This window comes from Tamandua tetradactyla, chromosome 4 (genome assembly GCF_023851605.1).
Source record: "Tamandua tetradactyla isolate mTamTet1 chromosome 4, mTamTet1.pri, whole genome shotgun sequence".
Lineage (NCBI taxonomy): Eukaryota > Metazoa > Chordata > Mammalia > Pilosa > Myrmecophagidae > Tamandua > Tamandua tetradactyla.
Window position 1 is genome coordinate 58,848,382 of NC_135330.1, and position 26,123 is coordinate 58,874,504.

The following is a 26,123-nucleotide window of genomic DNA, read 5'->3' on the forward strand; positions in this document are numbered from 1 at the left end:
AAAGCACCCAGTAGGGGGAGAAAGTCAATTTCACAGAGAGTAGAGGGTGATTTCCCTAAAGGGTTTCAACAGCAGATTGGAGCTGCTAGAAGACAGAATCAGTGAACTCAAAGAAGAGACAATTGAAGTGATTCAGGCTGAGAAGCAGAAAGAAGAAAAGAGTGGAAAAAGGGAACCGAGCTTCAGAGACCTGTAGCATACCATGAAGCATACCAATATGTACCTTATGCAAGTCCCAGAAGAAGAAAGAGAGAAAGGGGCAGAAGGAATAGTCAAAGAAATAATGGCAGAAAACTTCCCAAATTTAACAAAAAACTTCAATTCAAAAAAATTCAAGATACTCAGTGAACCTAAACAAGATAAATTCAAAGAGCGCCAATAGGCAAAATGTCAAATGCAAGGACAAGGAGAGAATTCTGAAAGCTGCAAGAAGGAAACCAAATGTTATACAACGGAGTCCAAATAAGATAAAAGTGCCAGTTTCTCATAAGAAACCATGGAGGCAAGAGACAGGGGAGCAAAATATTTAAAATGCTGAAAGAAAACAACTGCCGACCAAGAATTTTATATCCACTGAGACTGTGCTTCAAAAACAAGGGAGAGATTAAGACATACTCAGATAAGCAAAAGCTGAGGGAGTTCATCACAACTCAGTCCCAAGCAAGGCTAAAAGGAGTTCTTCAGACTGAAAGGAAAGGACACCAGACAATGGATTAAAGAAACATAAAGAAATAAAGACCTCTGGAAAGGTAATTATATGGGTAATTATAAATGCCAGAACAACTGTATTGTATATTTTGGTATGTAACTCCACTTTTTCTTCTTACAGGTTCTAAAATGCAAATGTATAAAGAGTAATGATAAATCTATGGTCTGGGACATTCAATATATAAAGATATAATTTGGAACAAATACAAAGAAAAGGTGGGGAGGAGACATATTCATACAATATTTGGTTATGCTATTCAAGTTAAGGTGGTATCTAATCCAATGTGATTATTATAGACTTAGAAACCCAAAATGAGCAGAAGGAAGGAAATAATGTTAGAACAGAGATAAAAGAGATAAAGAATAAAAATAGGGAGAATCAACTCAAAAATTTTTTTTAATTATTTGTTTGAAAGGATCAATAAAACTGACAAACCTTTACTCAGACTGGCAAAGAAAAAAAAAGACACAAATAACTTTAAAACAAAAAAGATAAAGGTGGGACATTACTTCAGACCCTACAGAAATAAAAAGGATTAAGAATATACTATGGTACTGCGCAAACACAGGCCTTACAATGATTATTTGGATACTTTATTTAAATATATATATAAAATGAGGGATTTCCAGGAAGATGGGGGAGTAGAGTGGAATGTGTTCACTCCTGCTCCATGAAACAAGATAGGGGACGGGGAGAAAATAACCAGACTGCAGTTCCCAGCTTTTGAGTAAACTAGGAGGGTCTTTCGGCAGTTTTGGGGAGGAGAGCATCAGGAGGATCAGACGGGAGAGCAAGTGGGTTGGGTGACCAGGATCCCTATTGGGTGGCCTGCAGTGCATGGAGGAGGTATGATAGGAGAGAGCTGACCGTCCTTAGCTCTAGCCTGCACACTTGTAGGCTGGGGAAACCTCCCCATGTGCCATAGTGGACACACTTGCAGGGAGACCAGAGGTGGGTGCAATCACCCTCAGTGGGGCCAGGCCTTGGGGTGGAAGGAGTGATCCCCTAGCTGGATGCAGGAATAGCCAGCCTGCAGGCACAGGTCTGGTGGACCCCCAGGCAGTGGTCAGCTCCCCAGTCCCCCTGACAGAGACTGGCCGATGAGCCAACGCAGGCTGGGAGCAGCCCCCCTGCCAAGCACACCGACCTCAAGTCACTTCAGCCTGGAAGGGCAGGGCTGAGGGAGGAGTAGACTCAGGCACATCACCTACTGACCAGATGCAGCTGGGAGTTGAGCCTGGGTCTCTCACATGGTGGGTAGCTGTTCTAGTTTGCTAGCTGCCGGAATGCAATATACCAGAATCAAAATGGTTTTTAATATGGGGAATTTAATAAGTTACTAGATTACAGTTCTAAGGCCGAGAAAATGTCCAGCTAAAACAAGTCTATAGAATGTCCAATCAAAGGTATCCAGGGAAAGATACCTTGGTTCAAGAAGGCCAGTGAAGTTCAGGGTTTCTCTCTCAAGTGGAAGGCACATGGCAAACACAGTCAGAGTTTCTCTCTCATCTGGAAAGGCACATGGTGAACACAGCATCATCTGCTGGCTTCTTCTCCTGGCTTCCGGTTTCATGAAGCTCCCCAGGAGGGTTTTCCTTCTTCATCTCCAAAGGTCACTGGCTAGTGGGCTCTCTGCTTCTCATGGCTATGTCGTTCTTCTCTGGCTCTCTCTGAATCTCTTTCATCCTCCAAAATGTTTCCTCTTTTGTAGGACTCCAGAAACTTATCAAGACCCACCCAAATGGGTGGAGACATGTCATCCCCTACTCCAGCTTAACAACCACTCTTGATTAAATCACATCTCCAGAGAAATGATCTAATTACAGTTTCAAACATACAGTATTGAATAGGGATTATTCTGCCTTTATGAAATGGGATTTAGATTAAAACATGGCTTTTCTAGGGGACATACATCCTTTCAAACCAGCACAGTAGCCATTCTGCCACTGGAGTACCTGTGTACCCCATCTTAGCTTCTAGTAGACCCTTAAGTTGAATTGTATCCACTACATGAGACTGGACCTTGATTTGGTGAGAATAACCAAAATACAAAACTTTAGAAGAGTGAAGAAAACCAACTTGCAAAATAACCATATCAAGATAATCAAATGTCCCAAACACAACAGAAAATCACAAAAACACATGAAGATGCAAGCAGAAATGCCCAGCCAAACGACCAAATCAGTGTTCCAGAGGAAACACAGAATATGGAACAACTACTCAAGGATATTTATAAAGAAATAAAGGATATCAGGAAGATACTATAAAAGCATAAAAAAGAATTTGGGAGGTTAAATAGAAAAATGGTATATCTCACAGAAATGAAAGACACAGTAGAACAAATTAAAAATATACCAGAGACACATGATAGCAGATTCAAAGAAGCAGAAGGAAGAATAAGTGAGCTAGAAGATACAACAATTGAACTAGAGCACACAAAAGAACAAATGGCAAGTAAGAAAATATACACCTAGATCTTAGGGAAATGATGGACAACAAGAGGTGTACAAATATAAGAATCACTGGTGTCCCAGAAGGAGAAGAGGAGTAAAGGGTTGGGAAAGTTAGTTGAAGGTATAATTGGAAGAAACTTCCCAACTCTTATAAAAGACATGAATATGCAAGTCAAAGAGGCACAGTGAACTCCAAATAGAATAAATCCAAACAGGCCTACTCCAAGCACGTATTAATCATACTGTCAGGCATTGAAGAGAAACAGAAAGTCCTGAAAGCAGCATGAGAAAAGCAATCTACTACATACAAGGAAAAACTCGTAAGACTGACTTCAGACTACTCAACAGACACCATGGAAGCAAGAAAACAGTGGTATGATATATTTTAAGATCCTGAACAAGAAAGGCTTTCTACCAAGAATTCTTTATCCAGCCAAATCATCCTACAAAACTGAGGGAGGGATTAAAATCTTTAAAGACAAAGAAAGATTAAGAGAACTAGTCAACAAGAGATCAGCCCTACTAGATATACTAAAGGGAGCCCTGTCAGCTGATAAAAAAAGACAGAAAAGGGAGGTTTGGAGGACGGCACAGAATTGAAGAATATGAGTAAATGTAATTTAAAGGAAAAAATGAAAGAAGGAAAATAATATATAGATTTGACAAATGAAAACTAAAGGACAAGATGGTAGAGTCAAGAACTACTTTTACAGGAATTACTTTGAATGTTTAATGGACTGAACTCTCCAATTAACTGACAGACTGACAAAAATGGATCAAAAACACATAATCCATCTATATATATATGCTGTTTACATCTATATGCTGTTTACAAGAGATGCATCTTAGACTGAAGGACATAGTAAGATTGAAAGTGAAAGAATGGAAAAAGATCTTCTATGTAAGCTTTAACCAAAAGAAAGCGCAGGCGTAGCTATACTAATATTCGACAAAACAGACTTCAAATGTAAAGACATCAAAAGAGACAAAGTAGGATAGTACATATTAATAAAAGGGACAATTCACCAGGAAGAAATAACAATCAGAAATGTGTATGCTCCCAGTCAAGGAGCTCCAAAGTACATGAGACACATATTGGAAACACTAAAAGGAGCTGTAGATGTACCAACAGTAATGGTGGGAGACTTGAATACACCACTCTGTGCTATAGATAGAATAACCAGATGATCCACAAAAAAATAGAAAACCTAAACAATGGGATAGATGAATTAGATCTAATAGACACATATAGCTCATTACACCTGAAAACACCAGGATATACATTCTTCTTTAGCACACATGTAATGTTCTCCAGGACAGATCATATGCTGGTACACAAACTAAGTCTTTATAAATTTAATAAGAGTAAATGGATCCAAAGAACTTTCTCTGATCACAACAGAAAAAAGTTGAAAATTAATAATCACCAAAGAACCAGAGCTTTCACAAATATATGGAAATTAAACAACACACTCTAAATAATCAGTGGGCCAAGGAAGAAATTGCTAGAGAAATCAGTAAATATCTGGAGACGAATGATTAATAAGAATACAACATATCAAAACTTATGGGATGCAAGGGTGCATGGGTAGTTCAGTGGTTAGAATGCCTACCTTTCATGCAGGAGACCCGTTTGATTCCCGGACCTGCACCACCACCACCACCCCCCCCCCCAAAAAAAAAAAAACTTATGGGATGCGGCAAAGGCAGTCCTGAGAGGGAAATTTATTGCCCTAAATGCCTGTATTAAAAAATAAGAATGAGCCTTAGTACCTTAGAGCAGCTGGAAATAAAAACCTAAAATTAGGGAGTTGTAACCCATACCAAACTCTGAAATCTGTTCTACAACGAATTGTTGTGATGTACTTTGAAATCTATTGTTCATAAATATATGTGTGTGTTATTTAAAGAGAAGGAAGAGTGTAACAGAGAAGATAGGATTTAACAAATGAGTATGACTGCTGAATCATTATACTGATATCTGTTGGTCTCCCCTGTCTTGGAGCAGCTAGAAGAAAAAATGAAAAATCATGGAACTGTAAACATACCAAACTTTAAAATCTGTTCTATAACTACTTGCTAAAATGTACTTGGAAATTTAATGTTTTTTTATATATATGTTATATTTCACAATTTAAAAAAATTAAAAAAAAAAAAACAAGAACAAGCAAAACTTGAAGATTTAACTGCTCACCTGAAGAATTTAGAGAAAGAACAGCAAACCAACCCCAAATAATAAAGACTAAAGCAGAAATAAACAAACTGGAGAAAAATAAAACAATTGAAAGAATCAACAAAACTAAAAGTTGGTTCTTTGAGAAAATCAACAAAATCGATAGTCCCCTAGCTACACCAACAATAAAAAAAGGAGAAAAGACACAAATAAACAAAATCAGAAATGAGAGAAGGGTTGTTACCACAGATCATGAAGAAACTTTAAAAATCACAAGAGAATATTATGAGCAACTATATGCCAACAAACTAGACAACTTAGATGAAATGGATAAATTCCTGGAAACACGAATTACCTATACTGACTCAAGAAGAAATAGAAGACCTCAACAAACCAGTTACAAGTAAAGGGATCCAATCAGTCATCAAAAATCTTCCACACACACACACCAAAAAAAAAAAAACAAAAGGATGACTTCCGGAGAAGATGGCGGCTTAGTAAGACGCGCGGGTCTTAGTTCCTCCTCCAGAAAAGCAACTAAAGAAACAGAAACAATACGAAACAGCTCCCGGAGTCACGACAGAGACCAAAAAGACAGCGTACCCCATTCTGGAACGGCTGAACGGGCAGGGAGAATCCGCTGCGGTGAGATACCCGAGGGGCGCACGTTTTCCCAGCCGGGGCGGCTGGCGACTGGGGTCCCCTCCACGCACGTGGCTCCCCGGTCTGACTGGGAACGTTGGATAGCGGGGCCCTCCCGTCACGCTTGGCGTCTCGGGCCAGCTGGGCAATTTGGACCGGCACTCCCCCAAGCCGCGGCCAGCGACCCCCGCCTCCACGCGCAGTGTCCCGGGCCGACTGCGAGGTTCAGATTGGCGAGTTAAAGGAGCCACAGCATCTTTTACTGGTGGGCCCCGCAGACAGACGAGCGCCACAAGCGCCACCTACTGGGAAGGAAAAGAAAAACAGAGCCCAGAGATTCCACAGAAAAACCTTTCAACCAGCTGGGTCCCACACCCAGGGAAATCTGATCAAATGCCCAGACACCAGCAGAAAATAATGGATGACGCTCGGAAAATTGAAGATATGGCCCAGTCAAAGGAACAAACCAATAGTTCAAATGAGATACAGGAGCTGAGACAACTAATGCTGAATATACGAACAGAAATGGAAAAACTCTTCAAAAACCAAATCAATAAATTGAGGGAGGACATGAAGAAGACATGGGCTGAACAAAAAGAAGAAATAGAAAATCTGAAAAAACAAATCACAGAACTTATGGGAGTGAAGGACAAAGAAGAAAAAATGGAAAAAACAATGGATACCTACAATGGTAGATCTAAAGAGACAGAAGCTACAATTAGTGAACTGGAGGATGGAACATCTGAATTCCAAAAAGAAACAGAAACTATAGGGAAAAGAATGGAAAAACTTGAGCAGGGAATCAGGGAACTGAATGACAATATGAAGCGCACAAATATACGTGTTGTGGGTGTCCCAGAAGGAGAAGAGAAGGGAAAAGGAGGAGAAAAACTAATGGAAGAAATTATCACTGAAAATTTCCCAACTCTTATGAAAGACCTAAATATACAGATCCAAGAAGTGCAGCGCACCCCAAAGAGAATAGACCCAAATAGGTGTTCTCCAAGACACTTACTAGTTAGAATGTCAGAGGTCAAAGAGAAAGAGAGGATCTTGAAAGCAGCAAGAGAAAAACAATCTGTCACATACAAGGGAAACCCAATAAGACTATGTGTAGATTTCTCAGCAGAAACCATGGAAGCTAGAAGACAGTGGGATGATATATTTAAATTACTAAAAGAGAAAAACTGCCAACCAAGACTCCTATATCCAGCAAAATTGTCCTTCAAAAATGAAGGAGAAATTAAAACATTTATAGACAAAAAGTCACTGAGAGAATTTGTGACCAAGAGACCAGCTCTGCAAGAAATACTAAAGGGAGCACTAGAGTCAGATACGAAAAGACAGAAGAGAGAGGTATGGAGAAGAGTGTAGAAAGAAGGAAAATCAGATATGATATATATAATACAAAAGCCAAAATGGTAGAGGAAAATATTATCCAAACAGTAATAACACTAAAAGTTAATGGACTGAATTTCCCAATCAAAAGACATAGACTGGCAGAATGGATTACGACCCAGCAATACCACTGCTAGGTATCTACTCAAAGGACTTAAGGGCAAAGACACAGACGGACATTTGCACACCAGTGTTTATAGCAGCATTATCTACAATTGCAAACAGATGGAAACAGCCAAAATGTCCATCAACAGACGAGTGGCTAAACAAACTGTGGCGTATACCTACGATGGAATATTATGCAGCTTCAAGACAGACTAAACTTATGAAGCATGTAATAACATGGATGGACCTAGAGAACATTATGCTGAGTGAGTCTAGCCAAAAACTAAAGGACAAATACTGTATGGTCCCACTGATGTGAACCGACATTCGAGAATCAGCTTGGACTACATCATTGGTAACAGAGACCAGCAGGAGTTAGAAACAGGGTAAGATAATGGGTAATTGGAGCTGAAGGGATACAGACTGTGCAACAGGACTAGATACAAAAACTCAAAAATGGACAGCACAATAATACCTAAGTGTAATGTAACTATGTTGGAACACTGAATGAAGCTGCACCTGAAATATGTTTTTTTTGTTTGTTTGTTTGTGTGCTTGTATCTTTTGTTTTTGTTTTTTTCTTTTTCCTTTTATATATATATATTTTTTATTAGTATTATTATTTTAATTCTCTTCTCTATATTAACATTCTATATCTTTTTCTGCTGTTTTGCTAGTTCTTTTCCTAAATCGATGCAAATGTACTAAGAAATGATGATCATACATCTATGTGATGATACTAAGAATTACTGAGTGCATGTGTAGAATGGAATGATTTCTAAATGTTGTGTTAATTTCTTTTCTTTTTTTTGATTAATAAAAACAAACAAACAAAAAAAAAAAAAAAAAACAGGACCAGATGGCTTCAAAGGAGAATTTTATCAAACATTTCAAAAAGAACTAACGCCAGTCCTGCTCAAACTCTTCCAACAACTTGAGGAAAAAGGAACACTACCTAACTAATTTTATGGAGCTAACATCACTCTAATACCAAAATCGGATAAAGACAATACAGGAAAAGAAAACTACAGACCAATCTCCCTAATGTACATAGATGCGAAAATTCTTAACAAAATACTAGCAAATTGTATACATCACCATATTAAAAGAATTATACATAATGACCAAGAGGGATTCATACCAGGAATGCAAGGGTGATTCAACATAAGGAAATCAATCAATGTAATACAGCGCATTAAATCAAAAGGGAAAAATCACATGATCATATAGATTGATGCTGAAAAAGCATTTAACAAAATCCAGGATCCTTTCCTAATAAAAATACTTCAGAAGTTAAGAACTGAAGGAAACTTTCTCAATATCATAAAGGGCATATATGAAACACCCATAGCTGGCATCATACTCAGTGGTGAGAAAATGAAAGTATTCCCCTTGAGATGAGACAAGGATGCCCATTGTCACCATCATTATTCAACATCGAATTAGAAGTACTAGCTGGACTGATTAGACAGGAGAAAGAAATAAAAGGCATCCAAATAGGAAAGGAAGAAATAATACTTTCATTATTTGCAAATGACATGATCCTATACTTAGAAAACCCTGGGAAATCTACAGCAAAACTACTTGAGCTAATAAACAAATTCAGCAAAGTGGCAGATTAATGTCCAAAAATCAATAATGTGTCTTTACACAAGCAATGACCTGTCTGAGATGATAACTACGGAAAAAATTCAATTCAGAATAGTGACCAGAAAATATCACGTATCTAAGAATTATCTTACCCAGGGATGTCAAGGACTTATACACAGAAAATTACAAAAAAAATTGCTAAAAGAATTTAAAATGACCTAAATAGATGGAAAGATATTCCATGCTCATGGATAGAACGGTTGAATATTGTCAAGATGTCAGTACTACCAAAACTGATCTACAGATTCAATGCAATACCAATAAAAATCCAAACATCTTACTTTGAAGACTTGAAAAGCTGGTTATCAAATTTATATGGAAGGGAAAGAGACTCTGAATAGCTAAAAATATCCTAAAAGAGAAGAGCGAAGTAGAAGGATGATCACTTCCTGACTTCAAAGCTACAGTGGTAAAAACAGCATGGTACTGGCACAAAGATAGAAGGACTGGCCAGTGGAATAATCAAGAGTGCAGAGATTGACCACCAAATTTATGGACATTCTATCTTCAATAAGGCTCACAAATCCACTGAATTGGGACAGAATAGTCTTTTCAATAAATGGGCATAGGCAAACTGGATTTCATTGGCTAAATGAATGAAAGAGGACCCCCCCTACTTTATACCCTATACAAAAATTAATTCAAAATGGATTAAAGACCTAAATATAAGAACCAGTACCATAAAACTTGTGGAAGAGAATGTAGGAAAACATCTTCAACATCTAGTAACAGGAGGTAGCTTCTTAAACTTTTACACCTAAAGCACAAGCTGCGAAAGAAAAAATAGACAAATGGAACTCCTTAAGATCAAGAGCTTCTGTGCCTAAAGGACTTTGTTTAAAAGGTGAAGAGGCAGCCAACTCGATGGGAGAAAATATGTGGAAACCACATATTGGATAAAGGTTTGATACCCTATGTATATAAAAAAATTATACAGCTCAACAATAAAAGAATAAACAACCCAATTATAAAATGGGCAGAGAAAATGAATAGGCACTTTTCTGAACAGCAAATACAGATGCTAGAAAGTACATGAAGAGCTGCTTATCTTCAGTGGCTGTAAGGGAGATGCTAATGAAGATGACAATGAGATATCACCTCACACCTATAAGAATGGCTGCTGTTAAACAAACAGGAAACTATAAATGTTGGAGAGGATGTGAAAAAACTGGAACACTTATTCACTGCTGGTGGGAATATATAATGGTTCAGCCACTGTGGGAGTCAATTTGCTGATTCCTCAAAAAAATAAATATTGAGTTGCCCAATGGCCTGGCAATACAAATACCCAGTATATACCCAGAAGAGTTGAGGGCAGTGATACAAACAGACATTAACACACTAATGTTCACAGCAGCACTATTCACAATTGCCAAGAGATGGAGACAATCCAAGTGCCTATCAAGAGACAAGTAAATAAACAAAATGTGTTTATATACATACGAAGAAATATTATACAACATTTAGACAAAATGATGTTCCAAAACATGATAATATGGACGAACCTTGAGGGCATAATGCTGAGTGAAATAAGCCAGACACAAAAGGACAGATATTGTATGATTTCATTATTATGACTCTGGTAAAGCTCCAGTGTTTTGGAGCAGCTAGAAGGAAAAATTTGAGATAAGGGAATGATAGCCCATGACAAACTCTGGCACCGGTTCTATAGCTGCTTGTTGAAGTATGCTTTGAAAATTATTGCTTTTTTCATTCTTTTCTATATGAAATTTATGTATATATATATATTTTTTTTACAACAAAAAATGGTAAAAAAAAAACTATAGGCAGATATAGTAATATTAAATAAAATAACTTCCTGAAATCAAATAAATAAATGAGAAGATACTATGAAACAGAGTATACCAGCACATTAGATAACCTAGATGAAATAGACAAATTCCTAGAAACACACAAATTACCTACACTCAATAAGAAACAGAAGATCTCAACAATTCAATTAACTGTAAAGAGGAAAAGCCCAGGACCAGGTGACTTCACTGGTCAATCTTTCTAAATATTTCAAGAGTTAACACGAATCCTACTCAGACTCTTCTAAAAACTGAAGAGAGGAGGATACCACAGGAAAAGAAAATTACAGACCAATATCCTTTATAAATATAGATGCAGAAACCCCTTAACAAAATACTAGCAAACCAAATCCAATAGCATATTAAAGGAATTATACACCGTGATCATGTGGGATTTATCCCAAGTATGTATAGTAATGAACAATATTAAGAGGAAATCAAGGAGCTTCGGCGGCGCTGCGGAGAGGACGAGGCCGCCTGGGCTGGGCGTTGTCCCCGCGCTGGTGGGACGCGCGCGCACCCTTAAACCCCCTGTTGCCAGCACCATGGCAATCCCAGATTCTGTGTCTAAAGGGTACTAATTGCCACCTGTGAACCCTGCAGTCTAAGTGCTTCAGAGCCTTACCCGCCCACAACTTTTGTCTTCCTAAGACGTCCCGCAGGGGTTGCAACTAGGACAGTATCAGAGCAGGATGTAAAAAATGTGGCTACTCTGGTCATCTGACTTTCGAATGCCGCAATTTTCTCCGAGTAGACCCCAAAAGGGACATAGTTTTGGATGTGAGCAGCACAAGCAGTGAAGATAGTGATGAAGAGAATGAGGAACTGAATAAATTGCAGGCATTACAAGAAAAAAGAATAAATGAAGAAGAGGAAAAGAAAAAAGAAAAAAATAAGGAGAAAATCAAATTGAAAAAAAAAAGGAAAAGGTCTTATTCATCCAGTTCCACTGATGAGGACACTTCAAAACAAAAGAAACAAAAATATCAGAAGAAAGAAAAGAAGAGCAAGTCAAAAAAAAAAGGAAAACATCACAAAAAGGGAAAAAAGAAGAGAAAAAAGGAAAAGCATTCTTCTGGCCCTGATAGTTCTGAAATCTCCAAAAAGTAACTGAGACTTTGGCCTAAGACATTAAATTTTAAAATGTGTTTTTAAAAATTATTTGACCTTGGAATTTGCTATATAATTATGTTTTGCAATAAATAACAGCCCTTTCCATATATAAAAAAAGAGGAAATCAAGAAAAAAAATCCATTTACAATAGCAAATAAATATCTACGAATAAATTTAAGCAAGAATATACAGGACTTACACATAGAAAACCACAAAACATTGCTAAAAGAAATCAAAGAAAACCTAAGTAACTGGAATAGCGTTGCATGTTCATGGATTGGAAGAGTAAATATTGTTAAGATGTCAGTTCTACCCAAAGCAATTTGGAGAGTCAATGCACTCAAGCCCAGTCAAAAAGCCCAATAGTCTCCTTTGCATAAATGGAAAAGAAAGTCATGATCAACTTATACGGAAGAGTAAGGGGCCCTGAATAGCCAAAACCATCTTGGAAAAAAAAAAAAAGAATGAAGGTGGAAGGCTCCCACTTCTTGACTTTAAATTTTTTTACAAGGGTACAGTAATCAACAAATCATGGTACAAGCACAAGGACAGACATAGAACAATAGAATTGAACTGAGAATTTAGAAATGGACCCTCACGTTTATGACCAGTTGATTTTTCACAAGGGTGCCAAGTTGAATCAATGGGGAAGGACTAGTCTATTCAACAAATGGTGCTGGGAAAACTGGATGTCTATATGCAAAAGAATGAAGATGGATCCCTACATCACATCACATACAAATATATCTCAAAATGGTTCTCACTCTTAAATATAAGAATCAAAACTATAAAACTCCTTGGAGAAAACATAGGGAAGCATCTTCAAGACCTTGTGTTAGGTAATGGTTTCTTACACTTTACACCAAAAGCACAAACGAAAGAAAAAAAAAATAGATAAATAAGACTTTCTCAAAATTAAAAACTTCTGTGCATCAAAGGACATCATCATGAAAATAAAAAGATCACTTACAGAATGGGAGTGACTATTTGGAAACTATATATATGACAAGAATTTAATATCCATAATATATAAAGAAATCCTGCAACTATACAACAAAAAGACAAACAATCCAATTTAAAAATGAGCAAAAAACCTGAAGAGACATTTCTCCAAAGATAATATACAAATGGCCAAAAAGCACATAAAAAGATGTTCAACATCATTAGGCATTAGGGAAATGAAAATGAAAATCACAAAACCATTTTACACTCACTAGAATGGCTACTATTAAAAAAAACAAAAATAGAAAATAATAAGTATTGAAGAGGATGTGGAGAAATAGGCACCCTCGTTCATTGTATGTGGTAAAGTAAAATGGTACAGCCACTGTGGAAAACAGTTTGGCAGTTCCTCAGAAAGTTAAGTATAGAATTACCATATGACCCAGCAACCCCGCTTCTAGGTATATACCCAAAGGAATTGAAAGCAGGGACTGAAACAGATATTTGCACAGCAGTGTTAATAGCAGCATTATTCACAATTGCCAATGAATGGATAGCAAATTGTGGTATATACATAGAATGGAATATAATTCAGTCGAAAAAAGAAATGTAGTTTCTGACATATGCAACAACATAGATGAACCTTGAAGATACCATACTGAGTGAAATAAGCCAGATACAAAAGGATATATATTATATGATCTCACTGATATGAAATAATTAGAATAAGCAAATTCACTGAGTCAGAAACTAGAATACAGGTTACCAGGAGCTGGAGTGGGGATAGGGAATGGGGAGTTAATGGTTAATTGGAATAGAATTTCTCTGTGGTGTGATGGAAGAGTTTTGGTCATGGATGATGGTGATAGTAGCACAATTTTGTGAGTTTAATTAACACCACTAAATTACATATTTCAATGTGATTAAAAGGGGAAATTTTAGGGAATATATACATTACTAGAATAAATTTTTAAAAGATAGGACTGTACAGCACAAACAGTGAACCCTAGTGTAAACTATGGACTGTAGTTTTTAGTATAATTTTAATAATTGTTTTATCAGTTGTAATGAAGGTACCACACTAATTCCAGGTGTTAATAATAGGGAAAACTGTGTGAGGAAAGTATATAAGAACTTTATATTTTCTATATGCTTTTTCTGTAAACCTACAACTTTTCTAATTAAAAAAATGATTTAATTTTTTTTAAAGAATTAGTTAATTTTCTTAGGTGTGATAACTATATTGTGGGAGAATGTTCTTATTTCTTTGAAAGTACATCCTGAAGTATTAGAAGTAAAGTATCATGATATCTGCAAATTATTTTCAGATCAATCTTATGTGTGTGTGTGTGTGTGTAGAGTAAAAACAAATTAACAAAATAGAAACAATTGTTGAATCTAAGTGGAGGACATATGGGTGTTCATTATATTATCCCTTAAGTTTTTCTGTGTGTTTGAAACATTTCAGGAAAACAAGTTAGAGGGGAAAAGAATAAATTCCAAACCCTTCTGCGTGGAGTACTATCATCTTTCTCATTTAAAAGAAAGATGCCTTTCTTTTCTATCCTCATATATCATCATTTCTCGTATACTCCATTTTCCAACTATACTAATAGTAACAGCCAGCATTTCCTGAGTATTTCTAGGTGCCAGCACTTTTCTAAGAATTTTATATATATTAATTTATCATAGATAACAACCCTGTAAGGTATATGTGCTGGTTTGAAAGGATGTATGTCCCCTAGAAAAGGGGGACATGTTTTAATCTAAATCCCATTTCATAAAGACAGAATAATCCCTATTCAATATTGTATGTTTGAATCTGTAATCAGATCATCTCCCTGGAGATGTAATCCAATCAAGAGTGGCTGTTAAATTGGATTAGATGACAACATGTCTCCACCCATCTGGGTGGGTCTTGATTAGTTTCTGAAGTCCTGAAAAAGTGGAAACATTTTGAAGAGTGGGAGATTCAGAGAGAGCAGAGAATGCTGCAGCACCATGAAGTAGAGTCCACTAGCCAGGGATCTTTGGAGATGAAGAAGAAAACGCCTCCCGGGGAGCTTCATAAAACAGTAAGCCAGGAGAGAAAGCTAGCAGATGACACCGTGTTCGCCATGTGACTTTCCAGCTGAGAGAGGAACCCTGACTGTGTTCGCCATGTGCCTTCTTACTTGAGAGAGAAACCCTGAACTTCATCAGCCTTCTTGAACCAAGATATCTTTCCCTGGATAGATGCCTTAGATTGGACATTTCCATAGACTTGTTTTAATTGGGACATTTTCTTGGCCTTAGAACTGTAAACTAGCAACTCATTAAATTCCCCATTTTAAAAGCCATTCCATTTCTGGTATATTGCATTCTGGCACTAGCAAACTGGAACAGTATATTTTATAGAAAAGGGGAATAAGATCAGTGAAAGTAAGTAACTTGCTCAAACCAAGCTCATAAGTGAACTAGCTATTTCTAGTTTCTCAAGTAGACCTTGGTCTCCAGTGCCATGATATGTGATATGTATTTGTTGAATAAGTGAATCACGTCTTTTACCAGGAGTTTTCATTTTATCTTCAGTTCATGTTGACTGAAATTTTTTAGAAGCATCCAGAGTCTAATGTTTAAAGTAATGATACCTAGCTTTGTTTTAATTTTTAAATAGGTGCAAATGTACATTGTACAAAATTCAAAGTACACGTAAGTTTTCCTAACTTTGTGAAAACTGTTTGAATCTACAACATACACTTTAATCTTAAATGTACAATAGAGCATTTTTTAAATATATAATCCATAGGCTCACCACTAAATGGAACCCCCCAAATAACTGATGATGGACAGATACACACACTTATTTTGCTACACTGCACTTTATTTTTAATTAACCAATTTTCATTTCTATCATAAAAGCAATACATGCTCTGGGGGAAAATGGAAACTAGGAGTTGGCAAACTATGTCTTGCCAGCCAAATCTGGCCCACCACCTTTTGTAAAGGAAGATTTATTACAGTGGAGTACGAGGGTAGTTCAGTGGTAGAATTCTTGCCTGCCATGCGGGAGACCCAAGTTCAATTCCCGGCCCATGTACTTCCCAAACAAACAAAGAAACCACCACCAATAGCAACAAAACCAAACAAACAGAACTCAGCAAATGGTGCTGTAATTATGGGATACTCACGTGGGAAAAGAATTTAATGTGACCCCGCCAAACAGCATACAAAAAATATATATATTAAAAGATTTATTAGAATACAGCCATACTCGTTCATTTACATGTTGTCTATAGCTGCTTTCATGCTACAACAGCAGAGCTGAATAAACAAAACAGAAATTAAATGGCCGTTAAGCCTAAAATACTTACTCCCTGGTTCTTTATAGGAAAAGCTTGCTGACCCCTGATGTAAACTATACAAGAGGACATGTGGTGAAATATAAAGACTCTCTCCTGTTCGTGACCCACACTCCCCAATTCTAGTCCCCAGAGGTAACTACCACCAACAGTTTCTTATGGATCCTTCCAGAAATAATTTTATATGCATATACAAACAAACATATGGATTCACATATTCTTTTTTATACAAATGAAAAATTCTTTACTTCATTCTTTTGATAATTTTACACACCTTTTAAAAAATTTAGAAGTACTCTGTATCATAAACTTAGTTTAATAATCACTGAACAAAGCATTTTTTCATCTGCTTTATAAGCTTTGGTAGTTCCAACATTGTATCCTAATGCCTTGCTTACTCTGTTGTGTGAAGGGAAAATTAGAGTTTTAAGATCCATTTCTGGTCATGGAAAGAATCAGAGAATAGCCAAATAATGCCCACTACATTTACTTAGCAGATATTCTTTGTAGGAAAACAATTGCTAACAGTCCCTTAACTAATCACCTACTTTTAGTCTAGTTTCCTTCCAATTCATCTTTCTCATTGTTAATATAATGAGCTCTCTAAAAATTTTTTGACACAGTACTATAGTTATGCAGAATATTAACATTAGGGGAACTGACTAAAAAGGTACATAGGATTTCCCTATACGTTGCTTCACAACTTCCTATAAATCTGTAGTTATTTCAAAATAAAAAGGTTTTCAAAATCTCATTATGCCCTTGCTTCAGAATTTTTGCTGCTTATTACCTATGGCACAAAGACAGATTTCCTTTAAAAGACATTCGGCAAAAACCCCAAAAAATCCACAGCAAAACTACTAGAGCTAATAAATGAGTACAACAGAGTAGCAGGTTACAAAATCAACACTCAAAAATCTATAGTGTTTCTACACACTAGTAATGAACAATCTGAGGGAGAGCTCATGAAAGAAATCCCATTTAAATTGCAACCAAAAGAATAAAATATTTATTTTATTTATATATTTTAACAATATAAGAAATTGTTAACAGAAATCACAGAAGACCTAAATAAATGGAAGGGCATACCGTGTTCATGGATTGAAGACTAAATATAGTTAAGATGTCAATTCTACCTAAATTGATTTACAGATTCAACACAATACCAATTAAAATTCCAAAAACTTACTTTCAGAAATAGGAAAACCAATAACCAAATTTATCTGGAAGGGCAGGGTGCCCTGAATAGTTAAAAGTATTCTGAGAAAGAAAAATGAACTTGGAGGTCTCACTCTACCTGACTTTAAGGTGTATTATGAAGTTACAGTGGTCAAAACACCATGGTATTGGCATAAAGATAGATATACCAATGGAATCGAATAGTGTTCAGATATAGATCCTCTCATCTGTGGACAACTGACCTTTGATAAGGCAGTCAAGCCAACTCACCTGGGACAGAACAGTCTCTTCAATAAGTGATGTCTAGAGAACTGGTTATCCACATGCAAAAGAATGAAAGAGGATCCATATCTCACACCCTATACAAAAGTTAACTCAAAATGGATCAAAGACCTAAACATCAGATCTAAGACCATAAAACTGTTAGAAGAAAATGTAAGGAAATATCTTATAAATCTTATAATAGGAGGCGGTTTCTAGACCTTACACCCAAAGCACAAGCATTGAAGAAATAAATAAATAAATGAGAACTCCTAAAAATTAAACGCTTTTGTGCATCAAAGAACTTCATCAAGAAAGCAAAAAGAGCCTACAGAATGGGAGACAATACTTGGAAACGATATATCAGATAAAGATCTAGTATCCAGAATATATAGAGATTGTTCAACTCAACAAGAAAAAGACAGACAACCCAATTACAAAATGGGCAAAAGATTTGAACAGACACTTCTCAGAAGAGGAAATACAAATGGCCAAAAGGCACATAAAAAGATGCTCAAGTTCCCTGGCTCTTAGGGAAATGCAAATCAAAACCACAATAAGATATCATCTCACACCCACCAGAACGGCTATTATCAATAAAATAGAAAACAAAAGTGCTGGAGAGGATGTGGAGAAAGAGGCACACTTATCCACTGTTGGTGGGAATGTCAAATGGTGCAACCGCTGTGGAATGCAGTTTGGGGGTTCCTCAGGAAGCTAAGTAATTGCCATATGACCTGGCAATACCATTACTAGGTATCTGTTCAGAAGACACGAGGGCAAAGACACAAACAGACATTTGCACACCAATGTTTATAGCAGCATTATTTACAATCGCCAAGAGATGGAAACAGCCTCAGAAGACATGAGGGCAAAGACACAAACAGACATTTGCACACCAATGTTTATAGCAGCATTATTTACAGTTGCCAAGAGATGGAAACAGCCCAAATGTCCATCCACAGATGAGTGGCTAAACAAGCTGTGGTATATACATACAATGGAATATTATGCAGCTGTAAGACAGAATAAAGTTATGAAGTATGTAACAATATGGATGGACCTTAAGGACATTATGCTGAGTGAGATTAGCCTGAAACAAAAGGACAAATACTATATGGTCTCACTGATATGAACTAGCATTAATGAATGAACTTGGAGAATTTCAGTTAAGAACAGAGGTTATCAGGAGATAGAAATAGGGTAGATATTTGGTAATTGGAACAGAAGGGATACAGATTGTGCAACAGGACTGACCGTAAAAATTCAGAAATGGATAGCACAATACTATCTAACTGTAATACAATAATGTTAGAACACTGAATGTGAGAATGATGGAGGGAGGAGGCCTGGGGGCACAAATGAAATCAGAAGGAAAGATATATGATAAAGACTGAGATGGTATAATCTAGGAATGCCTAGAGTGTATAATGATAGTGACTAAATGTACAAATTTTAAAATGTTTTGCACAAGAACAAAGGAATGTCAGTAATGCAGGGTGTTGAAAATAGATGGTAATTAATATTTTAAAATTTTAATGTATGTGTGAGACTAAAGCAAAAAATGTTTATTTGGTACAAAATTTATATTTTGACTAGTGCATTTCCTAATATAACTTATGTGGACAGTTTAATTGAGCACCATAAGTATATGGAACCTTGAGTAGGGCATGAGATTTTGTAGGTTTGTCCAGAGTGATGCCTCAATAAATCCCAAAAGGATTTGAACAGTGTGCTGGTTTGAAAGGATGTATGGACCCTAGAAAAGCATGTTTTAATCAAAATCCCATTTCATAAAGGTAGAATAATCCCTATTCAATACTATATGTTTGAAACTGTAATCAGATCATCCCCTGGAGGTGTGATTTAATCAAGTGTGGTTGTTAAACTAGATTAGGTGATAGTTTCCACCCATTTGGGTGGGTCTTGATAAGTTTCTGGAATCCTATAAAAGAGGAAAAAGAGGAGACATTTTGGAGAAAGAAGGAGATTCAGAGAGAGCAGAGATGAACGACATGGCCATAAGAAGCAGAGAGCCCACAAGCCAGTAACCTCTAGAGATGAAGAAGGAAAACACCTCCCGGGGAGCTTCATGAAACAGGAAGCCAGGAGAGAAAGTAGCAGATGACGCCTTGCTCACCATGTGTTCTTCCAGCCGGGAGAGAAACTCTGACTGTGTTTGCCATGTGCCTTTCCAGATAAGAGAGACACCCTGAATATCATCGGCCTTCTTGAACCAAGGTATCTTACCCTGGATGCCTTTGATTGGACATTTCTATAGACTTGCTTTAACTGGGACATTTTCTCAGCCTTAGAACTATAAACTAGCAACTTATTAAATTCCTCTTTTTAAAAGCCATTCCATTTCTGGTATATTGCATTCCAGCAGCTAGCAAACTAGAACAAACAGTGAATAAAAAAAATATTTGCAAAGTTCCCTTGGGGGAAAAGTGAGAAAGGGGGAAAATTCAACTTCCCCAAGTGGAGAATTCTTGATATTCTCACAAACAGTGGGAACACCAAAGCAGTAGGCTGAGCCCCCAGTCTTGGGGTTTGTTCATATGACACTTAACCCTGCAAAGGGTTAACCTCCTTAAAATTAGGCCTAAGAGTCACCCCCAAGAGAATCTCTTTTGTTGCTCAGATGTGGCCTCTCTCTCTCAGCCAGCATGACAAGCAAACTCACTGCCCTACCCTTCTCTACATCGGACATGATTCCCAGGGGTGTGGACCTCCCTGGCAACGTGGGACAGAAATCCTAGAATGAGCTGGGACTCAGCATCAAGGTATTGAGAAAACCTTCTTGACTGAAAGAGGGAAGAGAGAAATTATACAAAATAAAGTGTCAATGGCTGAGAGATTCCAAACAGTTGAGAAGTTATCCTGGAGTTTATTCTTACGCATTAAATAGATAGCACCTGACAATAAGGACTTCCGGAGAAGATGGCGGCTTAGTAAGACGCGCGGGTCTTAGTTCCTCCTCCAGAACAGCAACTAAAGAAACAGAAACAATATGAAACAGCTCCCGGAGCCACGACAGAGACCAAAAAGACAGCGTACCCCATTCTGGAACGGCTGAATGGGCAGGGAGAATCCGCTGCGGTGAGATACCCGAGGGGCGCGCGTTTTCCCGGCTGGGGCGGCTGGCGACTGGGGTCCCCTCCACGCACGTGGCTCCCCAGTCTGACTAGGAACGTTGGATAGTGGGGCCCTCCCGCCACGCTTGGCGTCTCGGGCCAGCTGGGCAATTTGGACCGGCACTCCCCCAAGCCGCGGCAGCCGGCGACCCCCCCCCTCCACCCGCGGTTTCCCGGGCCGACTGCAAGATTCGGATTGGCAAGTTAAAGGAGCCACAGCATCTTTTACTGGTGGGGCCCGCAGACAGACGAGCGCCACGAGCGCCACCTACTGGGCAGGAAAAGAAAAACAGAGCCCAGAGATTTCACAGAAAAACCTTTCAACCAGCCGGGTCCCACACCCAGGGAAATCTGATCAAATGCCCAGACACCAGCAGAAAATAATGGATGACGCTCGGAAAATTGAAGATATGGCCCAGTCAAAGGAACAAACCAATAGTTCAAATGAGATACAGGAGCTGAGACAACTAATGCTGAATATACGAACAGAAATGGAAAAACTCTTCAAAAACCAAATCATACAGACTGTGCAACAGGACTGGATATAAAAACTCAGAAATGGACAGCACAATACTACCTAATTGTAATGCAATTATGTTAAAACATTGAATGAAGCTGCATGTGAGGTATAGGTTTTTTTTTCTCTATTATCATTTTAATTCTTATTCTGTTGTCTTTTTATTTCTCTTTCTAAATCGATGCAAATGTACTAAGAAATGATGAATATGCAACTATGTGATGATATTAAGAATTACTGATTGTACATGTAGAATGGAATGATTTCTAAATGTTTTGTTAATTTTTTTTAATTAATAAAAAAAAGAAAAAAAAAACAGGAGCCAATTGATCCCCTGAGTCTGAGGCATCTACTCTGCAGATCATGACTTCAACCCACCATCTGAGACATCCACTCCACTTGCAAAGGTATGGACTCTTCCCTTTAGAGTCCGACCTCATTGGCCAAGAATCTAACTCCACAGGCCTAGATTTCAATTCTGCTGGCCAAGATCATTTCTCTGCCATTTAAGAGTTCAACTCCCTCTACCAAGAATCAGACCTAGACTCACTTAATAAAGATCTCTTTTCCCAGTCCATGGCAGAAGCCTCTGTGGGCACATTTGATTCTTATCCAACCAGAGGCTTCAAAAAAAAAAAAAAAAAAAACCAAATCAATAAATTGAGGGAGGACATGAAGAAGACATGGGCTGAACAAAAAGAAGAAATAGAAAATCTGAAAAAACAAATCACAGAACTTATGGGAGTGAAGGACAAAGAAGAAAAAATGGAAAAAACAATGGATACCTACAATGGTAGATCTAAAGAGACAGAAGCTACAATTAGTGAACTGGAGGATGGAACATCTGAATTCCAAAAAGAAACAGAAACTATAGGGAAAAGAATGGAAAAACTTGAGCAGGGAATCAGGGAACTGAATGACAATATGAAGCGCACAAATATACGTGTTGTGGGTGTCCCAGAAGGAGAAGAGAAGGGAAAAGGAGGAGAAAAACTACTGGAAGAAATTATCACTGAAAATTTCCCAACTCTTATGAAAGACCTAAATTTACAGATCCAAGAAGTGCAGCGCACCCCAAAGAGAATAGACCCAAATAGGCGTTCTCCAAGACACTTACTAGTTAGAATGTCAGAGGTCCAAGAGAAAGAGAGGATCTTGAAAGCAGCAAGAGAAAAACAATCTGTCACATACAAGGGAAACCCAATAAGACTATGTGTAGATTTCTCAGCAGAAACCATGGAAGCTAGAAGACAGTGGGATGATATATTTAAATTACTAAAAGAGAAAAACTGCCAACCAAGACTTCTATATCCAGCAAAATTGTCCTTCAAAAATGAAGGAGAAATTAAAACATTTATAGACAAAAAGTCACTGAGAGAATTTGTGACCAAGAGACCAGCTCTGCAAGAAATACTAAAGGGAGCACTAGAGTCAGATACGAAAAGACAGAAGAGAGAGGTATGGAGTAAAGTGTAGAAAGAAGGAAAATCAGATATGATATATATAATACAAAAGCCAAAATGGTAGAGGAAAATATTATCCAAACAGTAATAACACTAAAAGTTAATGGACTGAATTTCCCAATCAAAAGACATAGAATGGCAGAATGGATTACGACCCAGCAATACCACTGCTAGGTATCTACTCAAAGGACTTAAGGGCAAAGACACAGATGGACATTTGCACACCAGTGTTTATAGCAGCATTATCTACAATTTCAAAGAGATGGAAACAGCCAAAATGCCCATCAACAGACGAGTGGCTAAACAAACTGTGGCGTATACCTACGATGGAATATTATGCAGCTTTAAGACAGACTAAACTTATGAAGCATGTAATAACATGGATGGACCTAGAGAACATTATGCTGAGTGAGTCTAGCCAAAAACTAAAGGACAAATACTGTATGATCCCACTGATGTGAACCGACATTCGAGAATCAGCTTGGAATATATCATTGGTAACAGAGACCAGCAGGAGTTAGAAACAGGGTAAGATAATGGGAGCTGAAGGGATACAGACTGTGCAACAGGACTAGATACAAAAACTCAAAAATGGACAGCACAATAATACCTAAGTGTAATGTAACTATGTTGGAACACTGAATGAAGCTGCACCTAAAATATAGTTTTTTGTTTGTTTGTTTGTATGTATCTTTTGTTTTTGTTTTTTTCTTTTTCCTTTTTATATATATATATATTTTTATTAGTATTATTATTTTAATTCTCTTCTCTGTATTAACATTCTATATCTTTTTCTGCTGTTTTGCTAGTTCTTTTCCTAAATCGATGCAAATGTACTAAGAAATGATGATCATACATCTATGTGATGATACTAAGAATTACTGAGTGCATGTGTAGAATGGAATGATTTCTAAATGTTGTGTTAATTTCTTTTCTTTTTTTTGATTAATAAAAAATATATATAAATAAATAAATAAATAAATAAATAGCACCTTTTTAGTTAAGGTGTAATGGAGAGGCTGGTGGGAAGTGCCTGAAAATGTAGAGCTGTGTTCCAGTAGCCATGTTTCTTGAAGATGATTGTATAATGATATAGCTTCCACAATGTGACTGTGTGATAGTGAAAACTTTATGTCTGATGCTTTCTTTTATCTACCTTATGGACAGATGAGTAAAACATATGGATTAAAAATAAATAAATAAATAGGGGGAACAAATGTTAAAATAAATTAGTAGATTGAAATGCTAGTGATCAATGAAAGGGAGGGGGTAAGGGGTATGGTATGTATGAATCTTTTTCTGTTGTCTTTTTATCTCTTTTTCTGAATTGAGGCAAATGTTCTAAGAAATAATCATGATGATGAATATACAACTATGTGATGGAAGAAAAAAAAAAGACATTAGGGATTCTTGCTGATTTGTGTGTGCCCTATGCTGCTTCTTTTCCAGACTAACTATACTTCCCTCAAAGAAAGCCATATTTCTGCAGTGTCTTTGCATATGCTTTTTTCTTTAGCCCTAAATACCATTTCCAGTGTTTCCATCTGAAGAACTTCTGTTCTTTCAAGACCAAACATCTACTCCTTTGTTACTCCTTTCCTTCCTTGCTGTAGAAAAGTGGAGTGTGTGTGTGTGTGTGTGTGTGTGTGTGTGTGTGCGCGCGCCACCACAAACTTCTCACCTCTCTGAGATGGTTTTCTGCCCAGAAGATGGGAAAACTGAAGCTGTTCACTTAAAGGCAGGGTACTTGGGTAGTTATACTTGGCCTTGAGCCACCAGGCTCAAGCATTGCTGAAGAAAATCATGAAGAATAGTAGGCTGATGTCTTCATAAAATGGTAGAGGGCTTTAGTTAAGCCCTTTTCAGACCTACTCAAGCTGAGTTCACTACTTCCTGCTACTGCTATTTCTCCTACTAGACTGCGAACTTCTTGAGAACAGAGATATTTTTTCTTTTTTATCCTTTAGCATTTTCTTCTGTTGAAACATAATTGGCACTCAATAAATGTTTGTTGACTGAGTGGCCAAAAGACAAATAATATGGGCCTAGGAGTTGGCTGGGTCCTTTCCTCTCTTCCTTCTGCAATTAGACTTGCCTTCAGTCTCATCTCTTCTCTAAATCTGCCCTGTCTGTGTTCTTCCCACTTATACCTGGCCTCTAGAACTTCGGATCAAGAGACAGAACTCCTCAGACAGCATTTCTAGCCTCAACAGCATCACCAGCCATTCCAGCATTGGCAGCGGCAAGGATGCTGATGCAAAGAAGAAGAAAAAAAAGAGTTGGGTAGGTAATGGTTTTGGAGGAGGAAACTCCACCTCAGCATAGGGATTAACCAAAATGTAATCCCTTCTAAGCCCCAATTTGATGTCTGCTCAGAGCCAGGTCTGCTAAATCCCTACTCACCTCCCCCACTCCAGTCATACCCTACTTGTTCCAATCCACTCCTCCAAACCTTATACACATCAGCTTTCTTTAGGCTCTCCATTACGGATTAGGGTCAAATGTATTTGGAAACAGGAAATACCCAGGGGGAATGTCCTATCTGTCCCCTCCCCATTCCCCCATCTTTCTTTGCTTCAGAGAGATTTTATGAATAAAGAATTCACATTCAGAATAAAATCAGTGCATTCTAGAAACTTCTTTGGAGGTTATTTGTTCAATTTTTGGAGAGGTATTTGTGGTACTCTGTAGATTATTTCAAAAGGATCCTTTTCCTATTACCTTTGGCTTGTCCAGAGACATTTTTTTTTTCCTGGATAATCCTAAACTGACTTTGGATGACCTTTCTGAAATTCCTTAGGCAGTTCTGGAGTGTTCCTCTTCTTGTCTTGCCAAAGGAAGAGGATTGCCAAATGGAGACTTCTTGCTCCCCTATGCCCTGTTCAGTAATACTAGCCCAGACCTTTGTATAGTGCAGATAGTTACCAGCTATATGAAATGAGTGATTAAGTGTTGCTTCTTTTTTTTCCCCCTCCCTTCAAAATGCTGACTTCAAATCCCTATTTTTTTCCAGGTCTACGAGGTAAGAGACCCAGTTCACCTCTCCTCGTTTCCTCTTTTCCTTTGCCATATCTTCCCCACTTCCAGAGCAACACCCTCTCCCTAAAAAGGACAGCCACTCATAGCTCTAACCGTAACAACCATTCCAAAGTTCCTAACTCACTCCACTGCATGGTCCATCCACAGCTGCCCCACATGAGGACAGAGGAGTGGTCTGGTTGGGGGTCAA

At 37.6% G+C, this 26,123-nt stretch overlaps 1 protein-coding gene and 1 long non-coding RNA gene across 11 annotated transcripts in view; one reads left to right on the plus strand and one right to left on the minus strand.

Moving 5' to 3' along the window:
- The window catches only part of NAV1 (neuron navigator 1), a 277,062-nt gene that overhangs the window by 229,605 nt on the left and 21,334 nt on the right, over nucleotides 1-26,123 (plus strand). For all 8 annotated transcript variants that reach the window (XM_077157383.1, XM_077157386.1, XM_077157387.1 and 5 more), the window contains one exon: nucleotides 25,056-25,177. In XM_077157383.1, coding sequence (XP_077013498.1) covers nucleotides 25,056-25,177 — 122 coding nt within the window. The remainder of the gene's footprint in view (nucleotides 1-25,055; nucleotides 25,178-26,123) is intronic.
- Nucleotides 1-26,123, minus strand: part of LOC143680846 (uncharacterized) — a 38,574-nt gene that overhangs the window by 1,916 nt on the left and 10,535 nt on the right. The window lies entirely within an intron of this gene.